This window comes from Sorex araneus, chromosome 6 (assembly GCF_027595985.1).
Source record: "Sorex araneus isolate mSorAra2 chromosome 6, mSorAra2.pri, whole genome shotgun sequence".
In the NCBI taxonomy this organism is placed as follows: domain Eukaryota; kingdom Metazoa; phylum Chordata; class Mammalia; order Eulipotyphla; family Soricidae; genus Sorex; species Sorex araneus.
In genome coordinates, this window is record NC_073307.1 from 164,894,873 (window position 1) to 164,919,777 (window position 24,905).

A 24,905-nucleotide genomic window follows, 5' to 3' on the forward strand; every position below is an offset into this window, starting at 1 on the left:
GGGTTTCCTAAGTCACATGTCCTGTCAGGGACGGTGAAAAACCTTTTATATTTATTTTGTGTTTGTTGTTTTGGATTTGGGGGCCGCCACACCCAGCTGCGCTCTGGCTTTACACCTGGCTATGTGTTCAGGGGTCACTCCTGGCAGGGTTTGAGGGCCGGGCATGGTGCCAGCGGTTGAACCCATGCCCATCTGTGCTGTTAGAGATGGACTTTTGTGCACATGTTCATCCCAGTGAAGGTCCTGAGTTCCATCCAGCTGGGCTGTATCAGGAAGTCGAAGCAAGGTTCACGATGCACATGTTCACCTTTGCAGTGTTTGCTCCTCTTCTGGGCCAGATGGGGAAACTGCAAAGACTCCTCCTCACCATCCTGGTTCGTAACCGCATCTCCCTGAAGAACCTGAATGGTCAGGAGCATCTTGTGGCCCTGTTCCCCTCTCAGCTGTGCCAGAAATTGAACCGATGGCAGCCATGTGCAGGCAAGCGCCTTACCTCTGTACTATTTCTTTCTTTCTTTTTTATTTTTCTTTTTGGGTTACACCCAGCAATGCTCAGGGGTTACTCCTGGCTCTGCACTCAGGAATTACTCCTGGTGGTGCTCGGGGGACCATATGGGATGCTAGGAATCGAACCCCAGGTTGGCATGTGCAAGGCAAACGCCCTGTTGGCTGTGCTATCACTCCAGCCCCATACTATTTCTTTTGTTTGTTTGTTTGTTTGTTTCTAATCTCTCAGGCCCAACTTCAGAATGTTGACAGGATTTTTTAAATTTTTTTGGCCACATCTCACAGTGTTCAGGTCTCGCTCCTGGCAGTGCTCCAGGATATGGTGCCTGGGATCTAGTGCAAGGCAAGTGCTTTTATCTCTGTACTTCTTTTTTTTGGGGGGGTCACACCCAGCAATGCTCAGGGGTTACTCCTGGCTCTGCACTCAGGAATCACTCCTGGCGGTGCTTGGGGGACCATATGGGATGCCGGGGATCGAACCCGGGTCGGCCGCGTGCAAGGCAAACGCCCTACCCGCTGTGCTATCGCTCTGGCCCCTCTGCTGTACTTCTTGATGAGTCTCCTGCCTGAACGCCTGGCTGTCTTCCCCGGGGCCTCCTCGGAGGGGATGGGTTCCAGCTTCCCTCCCTGCCCCAAGCAGAGCTCCCGGTGGCCAAAGACCTCCAGAGCCTCGCCACAGCCATGCTCAAGGCCCCTCTTCACATGTTTGGATAAGCCTCACGCATGAAGGAACTGGCAGAGGAACCCAGGTGTGTGGGACCCGGGGCTGAGACCTCCAAGGCTGCTCAGATTGGGACTGAGCCTCCTCCACCCAGATTTTCCATTTTCCAGTAGCTAAGCAGTCACACCCAGGGACTGCCCGGCGCCGTGTAATCCTGTCAAGGGTCAGCATCCAGAGACTTAAAAGCAAGCTCCTGGCCTACTTCTTCCTCAGGGAGAACCTGGCAAAATACTGGGAGTTTCCTGCCCGCATGGGAGAGCCTCGAAAGGTCCCCATGGTGTATTCATATGCCAAAACCAGTAACAAACTGGGTCTTATTTCCCTGACCCTGAAAGAGCCTCCAGTACGGCATCGTTGGAAGGACAAGTAGAGAGAGGCTTCTAAAATCTCAGGGCTTGGACCAATGGAGACGTTACTGAGACTGCTCGAGAAATTTGACAATCAACGGGATGATGATGATGATAATGATGACTATCTTGATGAGATAGCCCAAGATGGGATTATTTTTTGCATTTCCTGGACCCATTTCTCTAGGACCATTCTTCTAATCCCACCCTAATTCTCTACTGTCTATATCACTAGTGAGCTGATCATCCCTGATGTTTGCTTGGGGCACTATTTTTTTTTTTTTTTGCCTTTTTTGGGTCACACCTGGCGATGCACAGGGGTTATTCCTGGATCATGCACTCAGGAATTACTCCTGGCAGTACTCAGGGGACCATATGGGATGCTGGGAATTGAACTCGGGTAGGCCACGTGCAAGGCAAACGCCCTCCCCGCTGTGCTATCGTTCCAGCCCCTTGGGGCACTATTTTTTTTCTTTTTGGGTCACACCTGGCGACACACAGGGGTTACTCCTGGCTCTGCACTCAGGAATCACTCCTGGCGGTGCTCAGGGGACCATATGGGATGCTGGGAATCGAACCCTGGTCGGCCGCGTGCAAGGCAAACGCCCTACCTGCTGTGCTATCACTCCAGCCCCTGGGGCACTATTTTTAGAAAAGATATGCTATATATATATATATGTATATATATATGTATGTGTGTGTAGATAAATATATGTACATATATGTATATCACCTTTTTCTAAAATTGTGCTCCCCAAATATATGTATTTTATGTATTTGTTTTGAAGCTACACCCAGCAATGCTTAGGGGTTACTTACTCCTGACTCTGCATTCAGAAATCACTCCTAGTGGTGCTCAGGGGATCATATGGGGTGTCAGGAATCAAACCTGGGTTGGCCACGTGCAAGGCAAGTGCCCTCCCCACTGTACTGTCACTCTGGCCCCAAGGGTGTGTGCCATATTTAAGCAAAGCTAGCCATTTTTTGTAGAGTTAATTTAACAGAAGACATAATTGATTTTTTTTTTTTTTTTTTTTTTTTTTTTTTTGCTTTTTGGGTCACACCTGGCGATGCACAGGGGTTACTCCTGGCACTGCACTCAGGAATTACCCCTGGCCGTGCTCAGGGGACCATATGGGATGCTGGGATTTGAACCCGGGTCGGCCGCGTGCAAGGCAAACACCCTACCCGCTGTGCTAGCTCTCCAGCCCCTTTTTTTTTGCTTTTTGGGTCACACCTGGCAATGCACAGGGGTTACTCCTGGCTCTGCACTCAGGAATTACCCCTGGCGGTGCTCAGGGAACCATATGGGATGCTGGGAATTGAACCCGGGTCGGCCACGTGCAAGGCAAACACCCTACCCGCTGTGCTATCGCTCCAGCCCCCATAATTGATCTTTTGTTGTCGTTATTACCAAATATGAGGAAACCAAAGATTTGATGGTGCTAAGAGGCTATTTCCAGGCACCACTTCATCAGACGTGTTTTGTTTGTGTGTTTACATGGGCTGGTTTGCGTCCCAGCTTTAATAGAAGCTCAATTGTGGGTCCGTCTGTCACAAGTCTCATCTGTGATGAGATGGCCAATGGATTGCACTGTGCAGGGGTTCAGGATGGTGGTGCTTCGGTTAGGGGGTCAGGCACTGTTTTCTAGTCCATACCTAGAAAAAGTTAAGCCTGTTCAGAATTTAGCTGTGATCCAAGGACACCTCCTAGTGGCCAAAAGGAAGCAGTTGGGCTGATCACTCACTGTTGCCCTAAAGGGAGGTTTATGGAGATTGATGGATTGAGTTTATCTCCAACAGATCAGCCAGCGCCCTTGTCAGTTACCCATACTCCTTGCAGATACCGTCAAGCACAAATTCCCCATGTTCCCCTCATCCGCAGCACTACTTCGATATGTCTTTCACTGGATTGTTTCCTCAGCCGTTTCCCAAGAGTGCTGTCCTTTCTATTTAATTAGTTAATTTGACACCCAGAGATGCTCAGTGGTTACTTACTCCTTGCCCTGCCCTCGAGAATTACTCCTGATGGTGCCCGAGGCACCATGTGGGTTGCTAGGGATCAAATTTGGGTTGGCTGCTTACTTGGCACACACCCTACCTGCTGTTGTACTATTGCTCCGGCCCCTGTCCTTCCTATTTCAATAATGTTCTTGCTTGCCCCTTTCCACTCCTCCTTTTCTTCATCTTGAAACTTCCAGTTTCTACACTCAGAGTTTTATTTATTGTTGGGGAACGACATACCTGGTGGCTCTCAGGGGCTATTCGGGCTCTGCGCTCAGGAGTTACCTGGTTTAACATAGGGCCTGTAGAAGCGGCTGCATGCAGGGCAAGTGCTTCCGTCCTGTTTTATCTCTCTGGCTCTCCTACTCTTGTTTATGCCCTTTTGTCTCCACTCCTCCCCCCATAGGCAGTTATACAAGTGTGTTGTGTTTGTCTTCTCGTAAGACATATTTTTAGTGCATATTTTTTCAATTAAAACTTCTTGTGGAAACAATAGTGAGTTTTGTGTTTAAATATGGAACGTAATCAAGGTGAAGAGAAAATGAAGTGAAATTCATCAGTTATACAGTTGGGGTGGGGGGCGGGGGGTATACTGGGGATTTTGGTGGTGGAATATGGGCACTGGTGAAGGATGGTGTTTGAATACGGTATAACTGAGACATAAACCTGAGAACTTTGTAACTTTCCACATGGTGATAAAATAAAAATAAATAAATAAATAAAAATAAAAAACTTCTTGTGGAAATCAAATGTACAAGTAGAGATAGTTGTGAACCCCTGCAAGCTCTCTACCTAGCTTGACAGCATTTGGCTAATCTTATTTCATCCAGCCTCTCTGTTCTTTGGTTTTGGTATTTGGGTCACACCCTGCGGTGCCCAGGGGTTTTCCGGGATCTCTGCTCAGAAGTGACTCAGGGCACTGTATGTGGTGATGGGGATTCCAGCGCAGGTCACTGGAATGCAAGGCAAGTGCCTTAACTCCTGTATTATTTCTCCAGCTATTGTCTAGAGTTTTATTTATTTTTGGTGGGAGGGAGGGGATCGAGCCACACCCTCTGGTACTAAGGGGCTACTCCTGGCTTTGTGCTTAAATGCCTTGCCTAAACCATTCCTGGTTATGCAAGTGCTGGGAATTGAACCTGAACCAACTGCATGACTGCATGCAAGGCAGGCAGTTGCCTTAACCCCTGGACTCTCTCTAGCCCTTGGCTGTTTTGTTTTTTTTTTAATGCCACACCTAGCTGTGCTCAGGGTTTATTCCTGGCTCTGTGCTCAGTGATCACTCTGACAGGACTTGAGGGGTGTCAGGGATCAAAGCCAGGTTGACCACGTGCAAGGCAGGTACCTTACCCGATTTACTATCATTCCAACCCCTTTGGCTGGTGTTTTAAAAGAATCTCAGGGGCAGAGCAATAGGATGCTTGCCTTGCACATGGCCAACCGCTGGGTATGGCCTCCCTCCCACCAAAAAAACAATGCATACACAAACCCTAGGCACTTTTTTTGGTGGGGGTAGGGGCAGTGCAGACCTGACAGTCCTCGGTTACTCCTAGCTCTGCACTTGGGAATTATTCCTGGCAGTGCTCAGAGGACCACGTGGGATTCCAGTGATCAAACCCGGGTTGACCACATGCAAGGAAAAGGCCCTCCCCACTGTACTATCGCTGTGGCCCCTACATACTGTCATTTTGCCCATACTATCTTGTTGGATATTAACCCCAAGTATTTTAGGCTTCATGAGTGAATTGCCCCCTTTGCTCCCTGAGAGAAGCTACAGTGCTCTCATGAGCATTCTTAATCCCCTGAATATATCTTTTTTTATCTTTTTTTTTTTTTTGCTTTTTTTTTTTGGTCATACCTGGCGATGCACGGGGGTTACTCCTGGCTCTGCACTCAGGAATTACTCCTGGAGGTGCTCAGGGGACCATATGGGATGCTGGGAATCAAACCCGGGTTGGCCGCATACAAGGCAAATGCCCTACTCGCTGTGCTATCGCTCCAGCACCCCCAGAGTTTATCTTAACTTTCAGTTTGTGCTTGACCTCTCATTCTGTTAGCTACTAAATTCCCCAAGTCAGGCTTGGTTACTTATAGAGTCAAACCTTCTGGTGATCTGGATTTTGTGTTTGTAACAAATTATTTGCTTTTCTCTTTCCCCTATAACTTGCACATAATTTACTACAGAGCAATGTTCTTTGCTTAAACACAGAAGGATCATTAATGCTATGCTCCTAATATTTAGGAGTTAATTGACTGGAATAAGTTTACTCCTGGGCATCCGTTATTAATTACTTGACTCAGGCTTCAGTTGCCTTAGTTCCTAACATCCCAAAAAGCTGGATCCCACCAAGGTATCTCTGAATGGACCCAGAGCAAGCAGCAAAGCTGCCCTGGCTTTGATATGGGACAGTCTAGAAATCATAAAGCATGGTCTTGATAATGACCATACTGACCTAAAAGACAGGACCCCATGGAGTAGGAAAAGCTAAACTGTTCTCAGGACTTAGTCTGAGATTTATGGTAAAAGCCCGGCCAACTTTATTTTTTATTTTTTTTTTGCTTTTTTTGGGGGGGTCACACCCAGCGATGCACAGGGGTTACTCTTGGCTCTGCACTCAGGAATTACTCCATTACTCCTGGTTGTGCCCTTGGGGGACCATATGGGATGCTGGGATTTGAACCCAGGTTGGCCACATGCAAGGCAAATGCCCTACCTGCTGCGCTATAGCTCCAGCCCCCAAGTCTGGCCAACCTTAGTTCCCGGAGCCTAGAGAAATAAGTTTTGGAGTCTATATTTCTTACTGTGTTTATCCAAGTAACTGCAAAGATTAAGAAATAAACTTAGGGCGGAGGAGTCGACAGCACAGCGGGTAGGGCATTTGCCTTGCACATGGCCGACCCGAGTTCAAATCCCAGTGTCCCATATGGTCCCCCTAGCACTGCCATGGGTGATTCCTGAGTGCAGAGCCAGGAGTAACTCCTGAGCATTGCCGGGTGTGACCCAAAAAGCAAAAAAAAAAAAAAAAAAAAAAAAAAACAACTTATTTGTTTAATATGTACTAACAGCAAGGAAAAATAAAAAGCAATATAGATGGAGTGTTGCCTCTGGGAGACGGAATGTCTTCTTGAGTTAATCCTCCCCCAAAAATTGCTTCTATCAAATGCTTTAGCTCTGTAAATGATCAATCACACCTACAGCAGTCCTATACCTTGAATAAACATCTGTTGACCATCAATTGGTGGTCCCTGTCTCTTGGTTCCTCTGAGGAAGTGACTCTCAGCCACCAATCACATCTTACCATGGAGTACCCCCCCACACTTGCTTTTTTTCACACCTGGCATCCTGGAGGGTGAAAGCGATGCATCTTTGCTTCACACTATCTGCCTTTATAACATCGCATTTTAAAATATGCTAATTAATATTATCTAACATTTATATTCACTTTCCCTCAAAATTGTTGCAAATGCATCTTTTAGCAATTGGTTTCTTCTGGTACAGAAAAAGATGCTTCCCATTGTGCATTTGGTAAATTTATGTAAATGTGATGTAAAAATGTGTAGTTGACCTCTTGGGTAATTATAAGACCCCTCAATGGCTGTTTGAAACCTTGAATATGACTGAACTTCCATGTTTTTGAGTTTTTGGGACACACTTGGCAATACTCAGGGCTCACTCCTGGCTCTGCACTCAGGGACCACTCCTGGTGGGACTTGGGGGACCATATGGGGTGCTGGGGATTGAACTCGGGTTGGTTGCACTTAGGGTCAGCACCCTGTCTACTCTCGCTGCACTGTGGTTTTCTTTCATACATACATACCTAGGATAATGTTTACTTTTTAAATTTGGGGGTGGGGGTTGGGCTCAGGGGACCATATGCGGTTTGTCGACTGCATGCCAGGCAAGTTTGCTTGAGGGACAGGTTGGGAGGTGTCAGGCTAGGCTGCATGGGTGCCCCTCAGCCCTGCAGCCATGCAGATAACTCCGCACACCCAAAATTTCTAGATGAATCCGAAATTTCACCCCCAGTGCAACTTTTTTGTTTTTGTTTTTTGGGTCACACCCAGCGATGCACAGGAGTTACTCTTGGCTCTGCACTCAGGAATTACTCCTGGCGGTGCTCAGGGGACCATATGGGATGCTGGGAATCGAACCCAGGTCGGCTGCGTCCAAGGCAGCCCTACCTGCTGTGCTATTACTCCAGCACCCCCAGTGCAACATTTAAGCCCCATACTGTCTTACATCATGTAGGATAACTGTTCATTTTGAAATTAAACCTAATAACAGTAATAACTGGGCCCCACCTGCTCTACTCCTGTACTATTCCTCTGGTTCCAAATGATTTTTAATCATCTCTTGTTCTTATAAAGCTTTGGGACTTTTCTGTAAATTACCTATTCACTATTCATGTCTCTGGCTCATCTTTCTTGTAGGGGTACAGTCTCCCTTTTATTAATTTACAGGATTTTTGTGTATATTCTAGATACTGGTTTCAAGTAGCTTTTCTCAGTCCAGCTACCTCTGTGCAGGGTGGCCTTCATTCACTTTGCCCATCATTGAACAGAAATCTTTGATTTTTTATAATCATGTTGATCAACTTTTGTCTTCAAGTTTGTGCTTTGGGGGTCGGAGGGATAGTACAGGGGTTAAGGCGCTTGATTGCAGCCAAAACCCTTTTGGTCCCCGTCACAAAGATCATCCGGAGCACAGACCCAGGAATATCCTGAGCATAGCCAGGCGTGGCGCAACAGATGCTCCACTCCTCCACCCCGCTTTCTGCCCTGATCTCGTGTGGCCTTTCCGGACCCAATTGAGGGGGTCCTGGGCACAGCCTGGCTCTAACCTTGCCCCAGCAGATGTAGTGGGAGACGGTGCGGCCAGGCCTGGGCCATCACACTATGAAGGGCCCCAGAGGAAACGGTTGTGTGTGGGGAAAACGGCTTTCCCGCAGAAGGCCAAGGCCAGTCCTGTTGACATTGCCACGAAGTATCAGGCTGCCGAGCTGGAACCAGGAAGGAACTCCTGCTTCCGGCCATCCTCCAATGAGCAGTCTGGGCCCGGGCGCATCTCTGCAAGCAGGGTGCACCTGGTGTCTCCCAAGGGTGCCACTTGTCAGCCCTGTCTGAACTCCCTGGGGCGCAGGCAGGAGGTGGGGTGACTGATTACCACCACAGGCGCTGCTCTCCACCCTCTCCCTCCGGAGTGCAGGGGGGCCCAGGGCTTCCTTATTTTTTTTTTTTTTTTGGTTTTTGGGTCACACCTGGCGATGCACAGGGGTTACTCCTGGCTTTGCACTCAGAAATTACCCCTGGCCATGCTCAGGAGACCATATGGGATGCTGGGATTTGAACCTGGGTCGGCCGTGTGCAAGGCAAACGCCCTACCCGCTATGCTATCACTCCAGCCCCAGGCTTCCTTATTTTTCCCTTTTTCTTTTGTATTTTTGGCCAGAGTTGGCAGTGCTCAGGGCTTACTCCTGGCGGGCTCAGGGACCACATGGGGTGCTGGGGCTTCAACCCCGGTGTGCAAAGGCAAGCACCCTCCCCCTCTGAAGACAGTAGTGAGAATAAAGGGAGGAGCAAGGAGGGGATGGGGGTCGCATTTGTGGCCTTTCCAGTCGGGCCTTGCTGGCGCACTGCATTCACGTGTGTGTGGTGGGGGCCCCTGGTACAGCAAGAGGCCACAGCCCCGTCAAGCCAGCCAGGGGGGTCCGCATGTGGGCCTGGCCGTGCACAGAAACGCTTGGGGGTCCAGTGGCTGGGGGGAGGCGGGCGCGGGGCAGGTAGAGACGCGGAGGCAGAGGAGAGAAGCTGGGCTCTTTAATCATTGCCCCGGCTAGACCCCAGGCTGCGGCTGCTGGGAGCAGCTCCCCCTGGAAGCCTGGAGTGGTGGCTGGAGTCAGAGAGGAGGGGGGGTCCCCGACTCCGTCCGGCAGTCTGGCCCCGGGTCCTGCGTCAGCTCGGAGAGGTTCCTGGCGGTCCCGGGGCAAAGGCCCGGATGGCGAGCTCAGGCAGGGCCGGAGAGCGGCCCCAAGCCGGGGGCAGCCACTTCCCAGTGGCCTGTCGGTTGTGGGGGGGGTGGGGGGTGTGGAGTTATCCGCACTGTGGCGGGGTAGGGGGGGAGGCATAAGGCTAAGGGGAGACGGAGAAAGTGGGGGAGTGGGGTCAGGTCGCCTGGGTCCCACCACCGGTCTGGAATTAAATAGCAGGAGAGAAGGCTGCCCTCGGGGGCACTGACTCCTCGCCAGAGACAGCTCCGGTGGTGACGGTGACTGTGGCCGTGGCCCCTAGCAGCAGGCTGCTGTCCTGACGGAGAGGAGCGCGGGGCCGTCCACAGCCCCTGGCAGTGTCCTGAGGAGGGAGGAGTTGGCCCGCGGGTCTGCTCGCCCGCCCACTACTTGTTCTTCTTGAAGAAGCTGAAGCGTTTTTCTCGCTCTCGTTCTCTGCCGTCTTTGCTGCGCAGGACCACCGGCCCCTCGGCCCCGACGGGGGACACTGGGGGCATGGTCATGGCCCGGGTCATGCCCCGGGTGGCACTGGGCGCCACGGGCTCGTCAGGTTCCCCAGAGGCAGAGGACGCTGAGGTGATGGCGGCGTTCACCACCCGCAGCCACGAGCTCATCTCGGCCTGCGGGACAGGCGAGGCAGCGGTCAGCGGGAGCGGTCAGCGGCAGTGGTCAGTGGGAGTGGTCAGTGGGAGCGGTCAGCGGCAGTGGTCAGTGGGAGTGGTCAGCAGCAGCGGTCAGTGGGAGTGGTCAGCGGGAGCGGTCAGTGGGAGTGGTCAGTGGGAGCGGGCTGTGGGTCGCGGGACGGTGGGACAGGAGCTCGCACACTCCAATCTCTTGGTGCCAAGGGCCCTTGCGGACAGGAAGCATGGATGGTGGGCGAGGGGGAGGTCCTGATTCAGGCGCCTGGTGGGCCTCATTTCCAAGAATGAGATGTTCAAGGTGGGGCCGGCCGGGGACAAGGGAAGGGAAGGCTCCAGGAATGGTCGGGGACAGGGACGCAGGAGAAGGGACACTCACCTCATCCTTGGCCTGGAATAAATATTCTTTTCCATCCTGCAAGCTGTGAGAGAGAGGGAGAGAGAGTGGGAGAGAGTGCGTGGGGGGAGAGACAGATAAAGAGAGCGAGGGAGAGGGAGGGGGAGGAGAGAGAGGGGGGACGGGGGGGGGGGAGAGGGAGAGAGAGAGAACACCTCAGGGCAGATAGAGCCAGACCGACCCCTGCACATTCCTTAGATTCCAGCCACACACACACCCCCATGGCACATTCTTCAGATTCCAGGAGAGCCAGACCCCTTCCCTCCCTTGCTGACTGCCCCCTGGGACCCACTTCTTGCTCCCTCAGCTGCTGCTGGTGGGGGCGGGGTGCCCCCCGCAGCAGGGGAGTGCCGGCTCTGTGCCCTGTCCCCCGCCAAACTTTTCTGCTCCGAGGGGACAGCCAGCACCTGGCACCCGCCCCTCCCTGTGTGGGCGACGACAGACCTGTCCCGCATCTGCCTCTGTCCCCCTAGCTGCTCGGGACCTTCACCCGCGGCTCTGTGCCTACCCCAGCTTGAAGACGTGCTTGCGCTTGCGGTAATCCAAGGCCACGCTGCCCTGGGCCCGGGCCAGGCTGACGGGCACCTCTCCGTGGTAGGGCACCCCCGCGCTGGCCGCCTTGGCGTCCTTGTAGAAGCCCAGGCTCCCGCGCCGCAGCACGCAGTACACGTTCTGCCAGGACCTGGGGGGGGGGGAGGCGGGTGGTGCCAGGCCTTTACTACCCGGCACTCGCGAGGGTGCCCCCCGCTGCGGGCACCCCGTCCCCGCCCCACCTGGCCCAGGAAGCGCCCGGGCACCTGTTGGCAGCCTTCTTGCCAAACGACTCCATCTCCTGCTTGCGGCACAGCATCCCCTCCATCTGCTCCTGGGCAGACAGCTCGGGGCCGCGTGGGGGCAGCGTGCCCATCCGCGCCGACTCGGACCTGCTCTGGGGCATGGTGGAGGGGGCCGCGCCCCGCGTGTGGGGCGGCCGCTCACCCCGGGGCCCGCCGGCCTCTCCCCCGGTGCCAGAGCCCTGTGGGGGGGAGGCTCCGTGTCAGAGGCGCTGCCGGGAGCGCCCCCCACCGTCTCCTAGGCCCAATGTGCCCGGCTGGCCTTCCTGCACCCCCTAAACTTCCTAGAGCCTCTGCCCCCTCCCGCCCTGGGTCCCCCAGTCCTCGGCGTCTCGCGGGGAGCCCCCAGACTCCTGGAGAAACTCACAGTCCCTTCGGGGAGGCTGCCCTGCTCAAGTGTCTGCTGTTCCAACTGGGGCTACAAGGACAAGAGGCTGTAAGAGGGGGTGAAGGGGGCCCAGTCTGGCCGGGGTGCCGGGCAGCGGCGCTCACCTGGGGGGCCTCTGTGTCTGTACAGACACCATTAACGCTGGCGGCCGTGGACGCTGGCAACCGAGGGTGGTTTCTAGAAGGACAGAAGGTGACACGGGGCGGTGAGTCCGGGGGTGGCTCTGCTCAGCCCCACCCCCCGGCCCACCCCGCAGCACCCTGCTCTCACCCATCTCTGGGGGCATCGGGGGCCTGGCCATCCACCAGGTCCCCTGCGGGTGTTGCGGCAGTCTGGGCTGGCGGAGGGGGCTGCTTCCTCCGCTCCTCCTCCTCCCTCTTCCTCCTCCGCTCCTGCTCCTGCTCCTCCAGCTGTCAAGAGAGGGCGCGGTCAGCACGTGGTGGTGTCGGCCCGCTGGGCTGACGACCCAGGATGGGTGGGAGTGGGCGGGGTGCGATTCCGAGTGAAGGGGGGGAAGACACCGGGGCCGGTGGGAGAAGCCATATCTGGCCGGGCACGGGGCTGGGGCGGGCGGGCACCCCGGGGTGCTGTGGCCCTCACTGCGGTCAGCTTCTCCAGGGCGCTGAAACGCTCCTCCCAGGCCACCGCGGACTTCTGGAAGGCCTCGTGCCGCTTGATGAGGCTCTCCACCTCGTCCACCGTGCAGCCCAGCTCGGCGCTGCGCACCAGCGGCTCCTGGCTGCAGAGCCAGGCCTCTGCCATGCCCGCGTCTCTCCCGAACACCAGCACCTCCAGCACTGCGGGGAAGGGGGCAGGGCAGGCATGAGGGTGGCCACCCCCAGGAGCCAGAGCCCGGCGGTGGCCTCGGAAGGCGGCGGCCAGGATCCCCGGCCCGGCACCCACCGAGCTGAAGCCAGTCCATCTTCTCCTGCCACTTGTCCGCCGTCTCCTGGCGCCGGGCCTGCAGCTGGGACAGCTTCTCGGAGATCTGGGGGGGTAGAGGGGGGTGAGTGACAGGTCCTCTCCTGGGGTCCGAGAGGGGGTTTCTGATTTCAGGAGGCGGCCTGTCGGGGGAGCAGGAGAGCCCTGAGCAGCACGGAGGGGACACGGGCGGCACCAGGCCTCACGCACCTCCTCGGCTGCGTAATGGCCCCGGGCGAGCAGCCCCTGCCCCATATCAATGCAGGAGGAGAAGCGGTCGGCCCTGGCCTCGATCTCGGCCTTGATGCCTTGGTGGTTCTTGATGACCAGGTCGGCGGATGACACGTCCCTAGAGGTACACAGCCCGCGTCAGCCCCGCTGCCTAGTACCCGGGGTCCCAGCCGCGTCCCCGGGCCTCCCGGGCCTCACCGGGGCCGCTCCTGGGCATCCATCTGCAGGTTCACCCCGTCCATCCACAGCATCAGCTCCCGCACGGCCTTGAAGAAGCGGAACTTGTCTGTGGTGTCCAGGAGCAGCTGGCGGCGGGCGGCCGAGCTCCCCTGCAGCTGCGCCCAGGCCTCGGCCACGGCCTGCATGTGCCGGCCGATCTCCTCCGCCTTGTCCCCCGCGTAGGCCTTCTGCAGCCGGACGCCGTCGTCCTGGACCTGCTGGACCTGCGGAGCCCAGCGCCGAGTCAGGGAGCGGCCGCCTCCCTTGGCCCTCAGTGCCCCCCGCCTCCTGCTCGTGACGCCCGCTGGAGAGGCCCTCAGAGGAGCGAAGGGTGGGAGAAGCGGGGGGACGAGGTACTGTGTCACCCGCCACAGGGTGGGGCTCAGCTGGGGCCGCCCTTTATTTATTTATTTATTTTTATTTTTATTGCTTTTTGGGTCACACCCAGCGATGCTCAGGGGTTACTCCTGGCTTTGCACTCAGGGATTGTTCCTGGCAGTGCTTGGGGGACAATATGGGATGCCGGGGATCGGGGATCGAACCCAGGTCGGCCGCGTGCAAGGCAAACGCCCTACCCGCTGTGCTATCGCTCCGGCCCCTGGGGCCGCCCTTTAAAAGGGCCACCCGGCTCAGTGGCTGACGGTGCAAGGTCACGCATTCTGAGCCCAGTGGCACCGGTATAGATGGAGGGGGGCCCTGACCGGAAAAGCATCTACAAGATGGACTCAGGGTCCATGAAAGTGTCCCAGAAGCTGTGATGCCCTGAGCTTAGTTGGCAGTGCAGGCTCCAATGCTGGCCTGAGCCCCCAACATGGGGGGTCCGCGGAGGAACCAAGCACGGGTTCCAGACGCCTGCGGGGGCGGGAACTGGCAGGTCGGCGGGTTTGAGGGTGAGGAGGGACGGGCCAATCTGTTCCCATCACAGTCTCCAAGACATCCAGGGAGGCTTGTGAGTGTGACTGTCCCCCCAGAGATGTGTCCCTGGGACACTCCTTTTCTGTGTCCGTTTTGGAGCCATGCTGGCAGTGCTCAGGGGTCACTCCTGGCTCAGGAATCACCCCAGGGTTCACTCCTCGCGGGGCTAGGAGGACCCTCTGTGGTGCACGGAATCGAACCGGGGTCAGCTGCAAGCAAAGCGAGTGCCCAGGGCTGCGGCTCGGTCCCTCCCCGGGGCACTCCTAACTCCCTGCCTGTGCCCCTCCCAAGGCCGCCCCGCTGCCCACGTGCTCCCCAGCTCCTCTGGCGGGCTCAGACCTGGGCGCTGAGGGCCTGGATGTCGTGCTCGAAGGCGCAGTGGCGGCGCTGCAGGGCCTCGGCGCCGTTGAGGTCGCGGCCGGCGCCGTCCGGCAGCTGCTGCTGCTTCTGCTGTACCCGGGCCAGCGCCTGGCGCGCCCCGTGCAGGAAGTGCTGCAGCTCGTGCGCCGCGGCCAGCACCTGGCCCCGCGTGTCCAGCAGCTCGAGCAGGTCGGCCCAGGACTCGTTGAGGCTGTCCTTCCACTCGGCCACCGTGGCGCGGGCGGCGTGGCCCCCGGCGATGAGCCCGTTGGCCAGCGTGTTGGCCCCGTCCACGCGCTCCTGCCCGATGGTGCTCGTGTCGCGGGAGAACTCTCGGAATTTGTCCCTGAGCATCTGCGGGGGCGGGCGGGGGCCAGAGTGAGCGAAGTTCTGGGGGAGTGTTGGCGCCCCAACGTTTTCCTGCCCGTCAGCCCCCCAGACACGGAGAACTAAGGCCCGTGTTCAGCGCCAACGGGCGTCCGGACCCCCACACCGCGGCTTCTGTGCCTTCCCGTGAGAGCCTGGAGGGTCCCGGCTTCCGTGTTGGCCCCAGGGCCTCCCTCGGGCTTAGTCCACGAGGGGGTGCCGTGCCCCCCGCCTGCACTCACTGTCACGTGCTCGTAGTCCTGGCCCAGCTCGTGGGAGGCGGCGACCACCTCGCGCTCCTGGATCCACTGCTCCAGGTCGTCCAGCTCCCGGCGCAGCTGGCACAGCCGCAGGTGCTCCTGCAGCCGCTCCCGCCGCTCGCCGGCCAGCTCCTTCAGGCTGGCGTACAGCTTGTCCACCTGGGCTTGGCGGATGGACAGCCGCGTGCTGGGGGGGGAGGGGAGCCAGTACAGGCCACTGCAGCCGCCCCCAGCACTCTCCCCGCCACCACCCTGCCATGGCTCCCCGGGCCCTGCCTCTCTGGCTTGCTTGCTTGCTTTTCTCTTTCCCTCCCTCCCTCCCTCCTTCCCTCCCTCCCTCCGTCCCCTTCCTCCCTTCCTCCCCTTCCTCCCCTTCCTCTCCTTCCTTCCTTCCTTCCCTCCCTCCCTCCCTCCCTCCCTTCCTCCCTTCTTCCTTTGCTTCTTGGGGTCACACTCGGGGGTTCCTCCTGGCTCTGCACCCAGGAATTACTCCTGGCGGTGCTCGCAGGACGCTATGGGATGCCGGGGGTCGAACCAAGATAGGCCGCGTACAAGACAAACGCCCTCCCCATTCTACTATAGCTCCAGCCCCGCCTCTCTGGCTTTCTAGAAGGTTCTGTCTGCACGTGGTGCGGCAGGCTCTGCCCCAGGGGCTGTGCCCACCTCTCCGGGTGCTCGTGGTCGATCATGTCCTGGCTGCTGGCGGCCAGCTGGTGCACGGTCTGGGCGTAGTCGGCCAGGGCTTGCTCCAGGACCTGGTGCTTCTTTACTTCGGCCTGGGCGCTCAGCTCATCCTGGGGGCGTGGACGGGGGCGTTGGCCCGAGGAGGAGGGGGCAGGGGGCGGGAGGAGAGGCCGCCCCGGCCCCGACTCACCTTGGCCTTCTCCTGGCCCATCATGTGCAGCTCCTGCTCGCCCATCCAGGCCTCGGCCTCAGCGGCGTCGCGGTAGAACTGCTGCGCCTGCAGGGCCTGCTCCAGCCGCTTGCCCCGGAGCTCCAGCTCGTGGCTCAGGCGCCGCCACATCTCCTGCAGCTCGGCCAGCTCGGGCCCGGCCGCTGCCACCCCCAGGGCCCGCTGGCGCTCCGTGAGGTCCGCGATGCGCGGCTCGTGGCCCTGAATCTCCTTCTGCAGCGTCTGCCCGGGGCAAGAGAGGAGGGGACCGTGCAGGGTCACCGGGGGCACCCCTGTGGGCTCCACCCCACCTTAAGCCCCTCTGGCTACACCCCCAGGTTCTCCCAGTCCCTTCCCGGCTCCAGCCCCTTGCAAAGGCCACACCCCCCCGCTGCCTCCTGGCCTCCCCGGGGAACCCGCATGGAGGGGAGCAAGGGGACCCTGAAGCTGGGAGCCAGAGAAAACCGTAGGAAAAGGCCAGTTTCCCAGCTGGGCCACTTCTTCGGCCTCTCACCTGTGCCTTACCTGGTTTTTCTTCATGAGGAGCTGGACGCTGGGCAGGTCCTTGCCGTGTTCCATGGAGCTGGCCATGGGGAGCCGCTCTGTGACCCACAGCTGGAGGGGGAGGAGGAAAGAGTAAGGGGCGGGGGGAGGGGGTCCAGGGAGGGGCTGCTGGTCTGTGTGATCCGGGAATGGTCCTCTCGAAATGAAAAAGTGTTCTAGAACAGGGCTTCTGAAGCTTCCATCACTCATGGCCCCTCACGCCCAAGAACCGCCGCTTGGGTGACTGCGGCCGGAGGGTTCAAGATTAGGTTGACTTGAATTAATACTCGGTTTCCGCACATTCGGAGATCTTTTAGTGTTGCCAAAATTTTCTCCTTATTTTCAAGAGGTACTTCCCAATTGGTGCTCTGGGGGCCCCACCCCTTGGTTCTTGCTTGTTTGGGGGCCACACCTGGGAGTGCTCAGGGCTGACTCCTGGGTCTGTGCTCAGGAATCACTCCTGGCAGTGTCTAGGGGACCAATGTGTTGTTGGGAGGAGGGGAGGGAGGGATGCTAAACCTGTGTTGGCCTCATGCAAGGCAAGTGCCCTGCCCACTGTCCCACTGTCCTATTGTTCCAGGCCCTCCTGCGACTGCTCAAGCCTGCCTTGGGCCACCCTGGCGATGCTGGGGGTTGGGGTGCAGGAGTGTCCAGAGCTGCACCCGGCACTCGTGTTGCTATACATTCTCCTGGCTCCTGCTGCCAAATTTTTCATGCCCCCCCATTCACTGATGGAATCCCACCTGCTCAAACTGCCCCCGGAAGCCTGCTTCAAGGAGCAAAGGTCTAAACACGGCAGAGCACCGTGAGCAACCCCCACAGGGAGCTCCTGAGAGGGAAGGGGGACCCCCCGACACGCGGCTGGGGACTCACGATCTCGTCTTCCACGTCGCGGTGGAGCTGGTGGCGCTCGCGAGAGGCCTGCAGGCGCTGGCAGCGCGCCTTCATGGGCTCGCACATGGCCCGGAACTTCTCCTCCACGACCCGCGACTTCCGCTCCACCTCGCCGGCGCCCTGGTCCTCCTGTTCCAGGGCCTTGGCCTGCGCCTGGATGGCCTCCACCTCCTTCTCCCGCACGGCCATCTCTCGTTCCAGCATCTGCCCCGGGGCGGGAGACGCGGCTCACACATCTCCTTCCCACTGGGAGGACATGCTGGCCGGCTACGCTGGTGGTCGCTGGGGTGAAGCCCCCGGGGGGAGCATCTCCTCGGGGCTCCTTCAGACCACCTCAGGGTTTAATACGTGTGAGGCTGCAGGGAACGCGGTAACGCTGCCAGCGATCCACCTGGCAGCCCCAGGTCTACTTTCTCCTTCCTGCTGTTAAACTGTACCCCAACGTAGGATAGCACAGTGGGTAAAGCATTCCCTCTCAGAGAGCCCGGTAAGCTATTGAGAGTATCCTGCCCGCACGGCAGAGCCTGGCAAGCTACCCGTGGCGTATTGGATATGCCAAAAACAGTAACAATAAATCTCACAATGGAGACGTTACTGGTGCCCGCTCGAGCAAATTGACAAACAGTGCTAGACAGTGCTACTACTACTACCGACATAGGATACAGTCCCTCAGGTCACTGGTGCAATGTGAGGCCCTGCCAGCAGAGGGCGACGGAGGGCTTCCCCAGCCCAGGGGCTTGGTTCTGGGCCTCCCAAGTTTCTAGGGGTTCCCCTTAGAACTTCCGGCTGGCTGGTGCCGGCTTACCAACACCAGACCTGCTTTGCCCACACTAGCCCTCTCAATGTCCTTGCACCACCCCACAGCCCCGTCCACGTTGTAGCTACTGCTATTCCTTTTGCTCTTCTGTGGAGCTGGGGAGAGCTAAGCCAGCCCCTGGGAAGGCTGGCGTGCAACCACCCCGTTCACTGCAGCTTCAACCCTTGAAGGGTCCCCCATGTCCCGGGAGGTTTAAATCTGATAATTTACAGAAAACTGCTTTCTGATGCCTGCTTGAGCGTTTTCTGTCCCTCTTGGTAGTCCGCCCCTCTCCCCAGCTGGTGTCCGTTACTGATGTTTTAAACGACACGGATGCACGCTGAGGAGTAGCTGTCAGGCCCTTCCGGTCCCTTGCCCCTGGCCCCCCGCCCTCACCTGCTGCTTCTTGAGCAGAATGTTGACGCTGGTGAGGTCTTTGCCGTAGTCGTCCGAGTGCAGCTGGGCCTGCAGGCTCTCCAGCCAGCTCTCCAGGGCCGAGCAGCTTTGGGCGAACAGCTCGGCGCGGTTGGCGTCGAACAGGCTGCGGGCCTTGGCCTGGGTGGTGCTCTCCAGCTCGTCCCAGCGCCGGTGCAGGTCCTCCAGCTTCTCCGACACCAGGGCTTTCAGCTCCGGCTTCTGCAGGCTCAGCTCCCGCCCTTCCTGGGGAACGGGATGGAGAAGGTCCAAGTAGGGCTAAGTGACGATTCTTGCCAGCTTTGGAGCAGAGCCAGATGGTTTAAGTGCCAGGGGCGGAGGATGTGGTGTGGCTTGGACCCTGTGGTGCCAGTGACCAGGGTCCATCTGGGGGTGCTCTGGGGGACCGTGGTGCTGAGATTGAATTGGGTAATTCACAAATTGGATGGATATATGGCATGCACTCTGGGCAACTTAATTAATTAATCAATCTATACTGGAAGGTGCTCAGGGGCCACTCCTGGCTGTGCTCAGGGCACTGTGAGGTGCTGGGTACCCAGCCTTGGGCTCCTTGTATGCCAAGCTACTCTCCCTGGCCCCGGAGGCTGTGAACTTTGCAGCCCAGAGCAGACGAGGCCCAAGTTCCTGTGCGCTCTGCTCCAAAGCTGCACATCCTTCAAACATCCACCCGAAGGCTGACGCCTCCTCCTCCTCTTCCTCTTCCAGGCGCGGTCCACACTTCCCTCTCCCCCTCTCCATGTCCCGGGGTGAGTCCTGCCTGATTAGCTCTCACCGGCTCCCCGCGCAGCCCCGCCCTCACCTGCTCCATCTCGGGGCGGCCCACCTGTGTTCCCCATGCCCAGTCTTTCTGCTTCAGGATGTGTTTGAGGGGTGAGGGAGGCTGGTGTCTGCCCCGTGCAGAGGCAGGCCCAGGCCGCTGACCCGAGGCTGGCACCGAGGAACAGCCCAGCCCACCTGCAGCGCTGCCCAGGAGGACGGTCTCTGCGTCTGCTCCCGGACAGGCCCCGCTTCACACCTCACTCCCTCAGTGCAGGCTCGGGCCTGCCACTGCATCTCCCCCCCCCCCGCTCCCAGCGGCCTCCCTGCACTCAGGGATCGCTACTGGCGGTGCCCGGGGGAATGCAGAGGTTCCGGCAACACACGCAAGGCAATACAGTTCCTCACCCACTGTACTGTCTCTCCGGCCCTGGATAAAGTTTTATTGGAACACAGCTGTGCTCGTTCCCTTCTGTCCTCCCTCTGGCTGTCTCAGGGCTCGGACGACAACGGGGCAGGCAACGGCAGCCACGCTCTGGCCTTGACAGACGTTGGCTGACCCCTACCAAGGGGTCCCAGACGGCTCTCCAGCCCAGTTGCGCAGAAGCTGGCCTCGACCCACCCCCACTTCCGCTGCAGGTGAGGGGCCACACTTCCCACCCTGGAGCCTGGCGCCTGGAGCCCCACGACGGCACCGCTAAGCGCCTGCCCGCAGGCTCCGTCCCTGCTGCGCCGTCTCCGCTCACCTTGTCCACCTTGTCCAGCCAGTCCTTGTTGGCCGCCAGCTCGGCCATGAAGGCCTGGTGCTTCTGCCACTTGGTGTGCAGGTTGCGCGCCTCGTCATAGGACACGTCCTGCGCCGTGAGCATCTTCTCGTCGATCCAGAGTTTCAGCTGGGAGGGCGGGGGAGAGCGAGGCACGGCGGGGCCGGGTGAGCCCGGAGAAGCGGCTTTGGGGGTGGAGGAGTGGGCGCGCGGGGGGGCGGGGGGGACACGGGCCTCACCTCGTGGCAGTCCTGGATGAAGTGCTGCTGCTCCCTGTTGTCGCGCAGGCGGCCCAGCAGCTGCTGCACGGCCTCCTGGTTCTTCTTGTGCCTGGAAGGACAGTCCCCGGTGAAGCCCCCGGGGCCTTGCGGACAAGGGGGTGACACTTTACCAGCCTGAGCCCTCGGACAGACGGTTTTGCGGGACCACTAGAGGCCTGGGATGAGGTCTAGCCTCCCTCCAGCTACCAGAGGCCTTTTGTCGCCGTTGGGAGACGAAAAGCTCCAAGCCCGCCCCCCGCCCCCCGCCGCCAGCACCGTCTCCTCCTCCTCCCCGACCCCCAGCTCTGCTTCTCCCCCTGTGCGGATGGCTGGGCCTCACACAGGCGAGCCCACGCTGTCCACCCGTCCTGTCCCCTCGTGGGCCTTGTCCGACCTGCTCCCAATGGAGTCCGCCTTCTCCTGGATCTTCTCAGCGTGGATGTTGCCCCCGGACACCAGCTGGCGCCCGGCCTCCAGCAGCCCGCGGATGCGCTCCCCGCTGGCGTCCATGGTGCTCGAGAAGTCCTCCAGCTTCTTGATGGTGGCGTCCGCGGCCTGCAGACTCCCTGGCATCTCCGTGTGTGACAGGGCGTACTCCTGCGTGGGACGGGGACACTCGCTGGGCTCACAGCTGGAGGGCGCGGTGGCTCAGAAGACAGAGGGGCCCGGGCCGGGGCGGGCCCCTGGGAGCGGCCCATGCAAATCCTCGCCCGCCCTTTGGAACTGACTAGTGGCTCTCTCGGCCCCTCCACCAGTTCTGCTATGTGCCATCTGCGGCTGTTTCTTATAGGACCCCTGAGGGACCCCCCCTGCTCCCCGCCCCCCAGCCCGGGCCCTCACCTGGCTGCTCAGCACGCTTTCCGCCTGGCGTGCGTCCCGCAGGAAGCCCTGGAAGCCGTGCTCCTGGGCCAGGCGGCCCTGCCGGCTCTCCCACATGCGGCCCAGCTCTTCCCAGCCCGTGCCCAGGGCTTCCAGCCGCTGCCGCAGGAAGAGGCACTGGGGGTCGGCCTGGTCCCGGGTCACCTCCTCGCCCAAGGCGCGCAGCCGGCTGTACTCGCTCTGGGCCCGCTCCACCTCTCCCCGCAGGGCTGCGTGTTGGGCCAGGAGGGCCTCGGCCTCTGGCAGCGTGGCAGGCTCTTCCTCCGAGGCCACCGCCGTCTGCGTGCGCCCCAGCCAGGCTTGGAAGTCGTCCAGGCTGCGCAGGAAGTTCTGCAGCCGCCGCGACTCCCCCAGCGACTCCTCGCGGCGCCGCATGGTGGCTCTCAGGTCTTCCCAGCCGGCCTGCACCTCGGCGAGCCGGGCGTTGATGGCCGGCGCCTGGGCAGGGTGGCCGGTGGCCAGGGCGTCTGCCTCTCGCGTCAGCTCGCCCACGCGGGCGGCGATGGCCTCCAGGTCCCGCTCCGTGCCCGCCAGCTTCCGCTGCAGCGCCAGCACCCCGGCCAGGTCGTTGCCCAGGTCCTGCGTGGACTCGATGACTTTGGTCTTCTCCCGCATCCAGGCCTGCGTCTCGGTGCACTCCAGGTGGTAGTTCTGGATGCTCAGGGCCGAGGTCAGGGCCGCCTTCTTGCCGTCTGCCAGGGACCGGAACTGCTGCCACCTGGGAGCAGAGAGAGGGTTCGGGGTCCCTAGGGGCTCCTGCCTGGAACCTGGACAGCGGCAAGCTGCATCCCTTCCTTGCTACAGCCTCTGCCCCTCCTGGCCTTTGAGGCTCCCTGGGTGATGCTCGAGGGGGGCCAGGCCGAGCAAGAGATGCAGTCTGGGGCCCCTGCGTGCAGGGCCCACTGGAAGCCCCTGGAGACGTTTCTCCAGCTCTGCTGCTTGCGAAGGCTGCGCCCGGCTCCTCTCAGCAGGAACTACCTGTTCCCCCTCCCCAGTTCCCCTCTCTCTGAGCGTCACCACACCCCCCTTTCCCCACTCCGGCCACCTGTGGTTGAGCTGCTGCTGGGTGGTGACGATGCTGTCCCTGCTCGGGGGGTTGGCCTTCAGCAGCTGCTCGGCAATGTCATTCACCGCGGTGATGCGTGCCGCCAGGGCGTTCATTTCGGGCTCCAGGGTCTCGAACCTAAGGGGAATGACAGGGGTCGGTTCCCAGGACACCCCCAGAATTCCTCTCTGGCCTATTTTTAGGTGCCTGCAAGGTGCCTGGGGTGTGGGGAGGATGGGGGGGGGGGACTGCTGTTCTCTCTCTAGAGGCGGCTGAACAGTGGTCAAAGGGAACCATCAGGAGCCCTGGTGTGAGGATCAGTCCCAGAGACCAGAGAAGCCCAGAGCTGGTAGCGGGATGAGGCTTCCCAGAAAAACAGCAACCAGAGCAGAGCACGGATGGCGCCACGGAGCGTGCAAGTGGGGGTGGGGTGGGAAACCTGGGGCCCAGACTCTTTTTTTTTTTTTTTGCTTTTCGGGTCACACCCAGCAATGCTCAGGGGTTACTCCTGGCTCTGTGCCCAGGAATCACTCCTGGTGGTGCTTGGGGAAGATATGGGCATTAAACCCAGGTTGGCCGCGTGCAAGGCAAACGCCCTCCCCGCTGTACTATCGCTCCAGCCCCCAAACTCTCCTCTTAACCGTTCATGTTTTTCTTTTTGACATTTTGCAGGAGGGATCTGGGCCACACCCGGTAATGCTCAGGGGTTCCTCCAGGCTCTGCACTCAGGAATTACTCCTGCTGGGGCTCGGGGATGCCCGGGATCGAACCTGGGTCGGTCACGTGCAAGGCAAGCACCCTACTGGCTTTACAATCGCTCCAGCCCCAGATGTTCACATTTTTCATGAAAACAAACAGGACAGCTGCCAAGATACAACCCCAGGCCTCCAGGGGGCGCCCTGCCCGGGACCCACCTCTGCTGCACCACCTCCAGGTCCTCCAGGCGCTCAGGCAGGGTCAGCCCGTTGAGCCACTGCTCCTTCTCGTCCACCCACAGCCCGCAGGCCCCGGCCTCGCTGAGCATGGTGTACAGCGCCAGGGCCGCCTCCAGGGCCCGTGCCCGCTCGCCCGCCCGGGCCTGCAGCTCCTCGTAGTCCCGCTCCAGCGCGGGCACCCGGCCCTGCACCTCGGGGGTGTGACTCAGCGCGGCGGGCAGGGCGGCCGCCTGGTCCCGCAGGGCGTCCAGGGTGGGCCGGTGGCCACGGATCTCCTCCTCCAGGGCCCGGTGCTGCCGGGCCAGCGTCTGGGTGGAGAACTCCTCGTGCCCCAGCTCGGGGCTGGACACCAGGCGCAGCGCGTCCACCAGCCAGGCCTCCATGTCGTTGGCATCCGCCTGGAACTGGTAGAGGCTGGCGGCCTGGGCCAGCCGCTGGGCGCGCTCCTCGGCCAGGGCCTCCAGCCGCTCCCACTGCGCCTGAAGCTCAGCGGCGCGGGCGGCCGCCTGGCTGGCCCCGGGGTGGCCCTCGGCCACCAGCTGCTGGCCCTGCTCCAGCGTGAGCTTCAAGGGCCCCAGGCGGCCGCTCATCTCGCCGCGCAGGGCCGCGTGCTTGCTGAGCAGGCGCAGGACCCCGGTCAGGTCCCGGCCCGTGTCGGCCGAGGCCAGCAGGTGCTGCTGCTCCCGCACCCAGGCCTCGGCCTCTCCCGCCTCCCACAGGAACCGCCACAGGCGCCGCGACTCCTCCAGCCGGGCCCGCCGCGCCGCCGCCAGCTCGCACAGGGCCTCGTAGCTCTGCTCCAGGGCGGCCACCCGCTCGGACACCAGCTGCGGGTCACACGGTTTGTACTCTGAAAAAGCCCAGCCCGGGAGAGAGAGCTGTCACCCAGCCCCTCGCGGCCCCGCTGCCCTCCCCCGCTGCATCCATCCACCACCCATCTAGTCCCCGGCCCCTCCCTCGGCCAGAGCCGCCCCCCAGTTTCACCTTTGCTGGGGTCAGAGAAGCGCAGCGCCGAGGCACACACGGCCCGCACCCTCTCGGCCTGCACGCCGATGTCGGCTTCCACCAGCTCGTGCATCTGCAGCAGGTCCTCCACCCCCGCCAGGTGCTTGCCCAGGTCTGGGGACTGCAGCCGGCCCTGCAGCACAAGGCCTCGGTGAGCCCCCCAAGGGCACCCCCGGCCTCCCCTGCACCCCTCTCCCTGCGGGAACAGCTCCCGGACCAAACTGCTGCGTCTCCCTTCTGGGCCCAGAATCACTGCCCCGCTCTCTCATCAGGGGCTTCAAGGACCCACACCCTAGGTCTCAGCCCTCGGCCCTCCTGGGCTGCTCACAGTCCTACCGCTGACGGACCTTCATTCATTGTTTATCTATTGGTGTTTGGGCCACACCTGGTGAGGTCCACGGTTATTCGGGGCTGTGCTCAAGGGAGATGCTGGGATGCTGGGGATCAAAGCTGGGATGGCCGAGTGCAAGGCAAATCATACCTGCTCTGGTCCTGTATATCTAAATTTCTTTTTTTTTTTCCTTTTTGGGCCATACATGGCAGTGCTTAGGGCTTATTCCTGGCTCTGTGCTCAGGGGTCATAGACAGC

The 24,905-nt window shown here is 59.7% G+C and overlaps 1 protein-coding gene across 3 annotated transcripts in view; it reads right to left on the bottom strand.

Annotated features, from left to right (window-relative positions):
• Nucleotides 1-9,379: 9,379 nt before the first annotated feature.
• Nucleotides 9,380-24,905, bottom strand: part of SPTBN2 (spectrin beta, non-erythrocytic 2) — a 38,976-nt gene continuing 23,450 nt past the window's right edge. For 2 of the 3 annotated variants that reach the window (XM_055143884.1, XM_055143885.1), the window contains exons 13-37: nucleotides 24,296-24,449; nucleotides 23,291-24,161; nucleotides 22,377-22,514; nucleotides 21,293-22,049; nucleotides 20,847-21,049; nucleotides 20,432-20,522; nucleotides 20,175-20,321; nucleotides 18,634-18,897; nucleotides 17,421-17,645; nucleotides 16,530-16,619; nucleotides 15,987-16,247; nucleotides 15,776-15,906; nucleotides 15,095-15,299; nucleotides 14,466-14,840; nucleotides 13,191-13,435; nucleotides 12,972-13,110; nucleotides 12,744-12,828; nucleotides 12,441-12,637; nucleotides 12,111-12,250; nucleotides 11,945-12,017; nucleotides 11,820-11,870; nucleotides 11,417-11,634; nucleotides 11,128-11,301; nucleotides 10,602-10,644; nucleotides 9,380-10,204 (exon numbers count right to left, since the gene is read on the bottom strand). In XM_055143884.1, the coding sequence (XP_054999859.1) occupies nucleotides 9,971-10,204; nucleotides 10,602-10,644; nucleotides 11,128-11,301; nucleotides 11,417-11,634; nucleotides 11,820-11,870; nucleotides 11,945-12,017; nucleotides 12,111-12,250; nucleotides 12,441-12,637; nucleotides 12,744-12,828; nucleotides 12,972-13,110; nucleotides 13,191-13,435; nucleotides 14,466-14,840; nucleotides 15,095-15,299; nucleotides 15,776-15,906; nucleotides 15,987-16,247; nucleotides 16,530-16,619; nucleotides 17,421-17,645; nucleotides 18,634-18,897; nucleotides 20,175-20,321; nucleotides 20,432-20,522; nucleotides 20,847-21,049; nucleotides 21,293-22,049; nucleotides 22,377-22,514; nucleotides 23,291-24,161; nucleotides 24,296-24,449 (5,511 nt within the window). In that variant the 3' untranslated portion in view covers nucleotides 9,380-9,970. The remainder of the gene's footprint in view (nucleotides 10,205-10,601; nucleotides 10,645-11,127; nucleotides 11,302-11,416; nucleotides 11,635-11,819; nucleotides 11,871-11,944; nucleotides 12,018-12,110; nucleotides 12,251-12,440; nucleotides 12,638-12,743; nucleotides 12,829-12,971; nucleotides 13,111-13,190; nucleotides 13,436-14,465; nucleotides 14,841-15,094; nucleotides 15,300-15,775; nucleotides 15,907-15,986; nucleotides 16,248-16,529; nucleotides 16,620-17,420; nucleotides 17,646-18,633; nucleotides 18,898-20,174; nucleotides 20,322-20,431; nucleotides 20,523-20,846; nucleotides 21,050-21,292; nucleotides 22,050-22,376; nucleotides 22,515-23,290; nucleotides 24,162-24,295; nucleotides 24,450-24,905) is intronic. The other variant, XM_055143886.1, reaches the window with a different exon arrangement.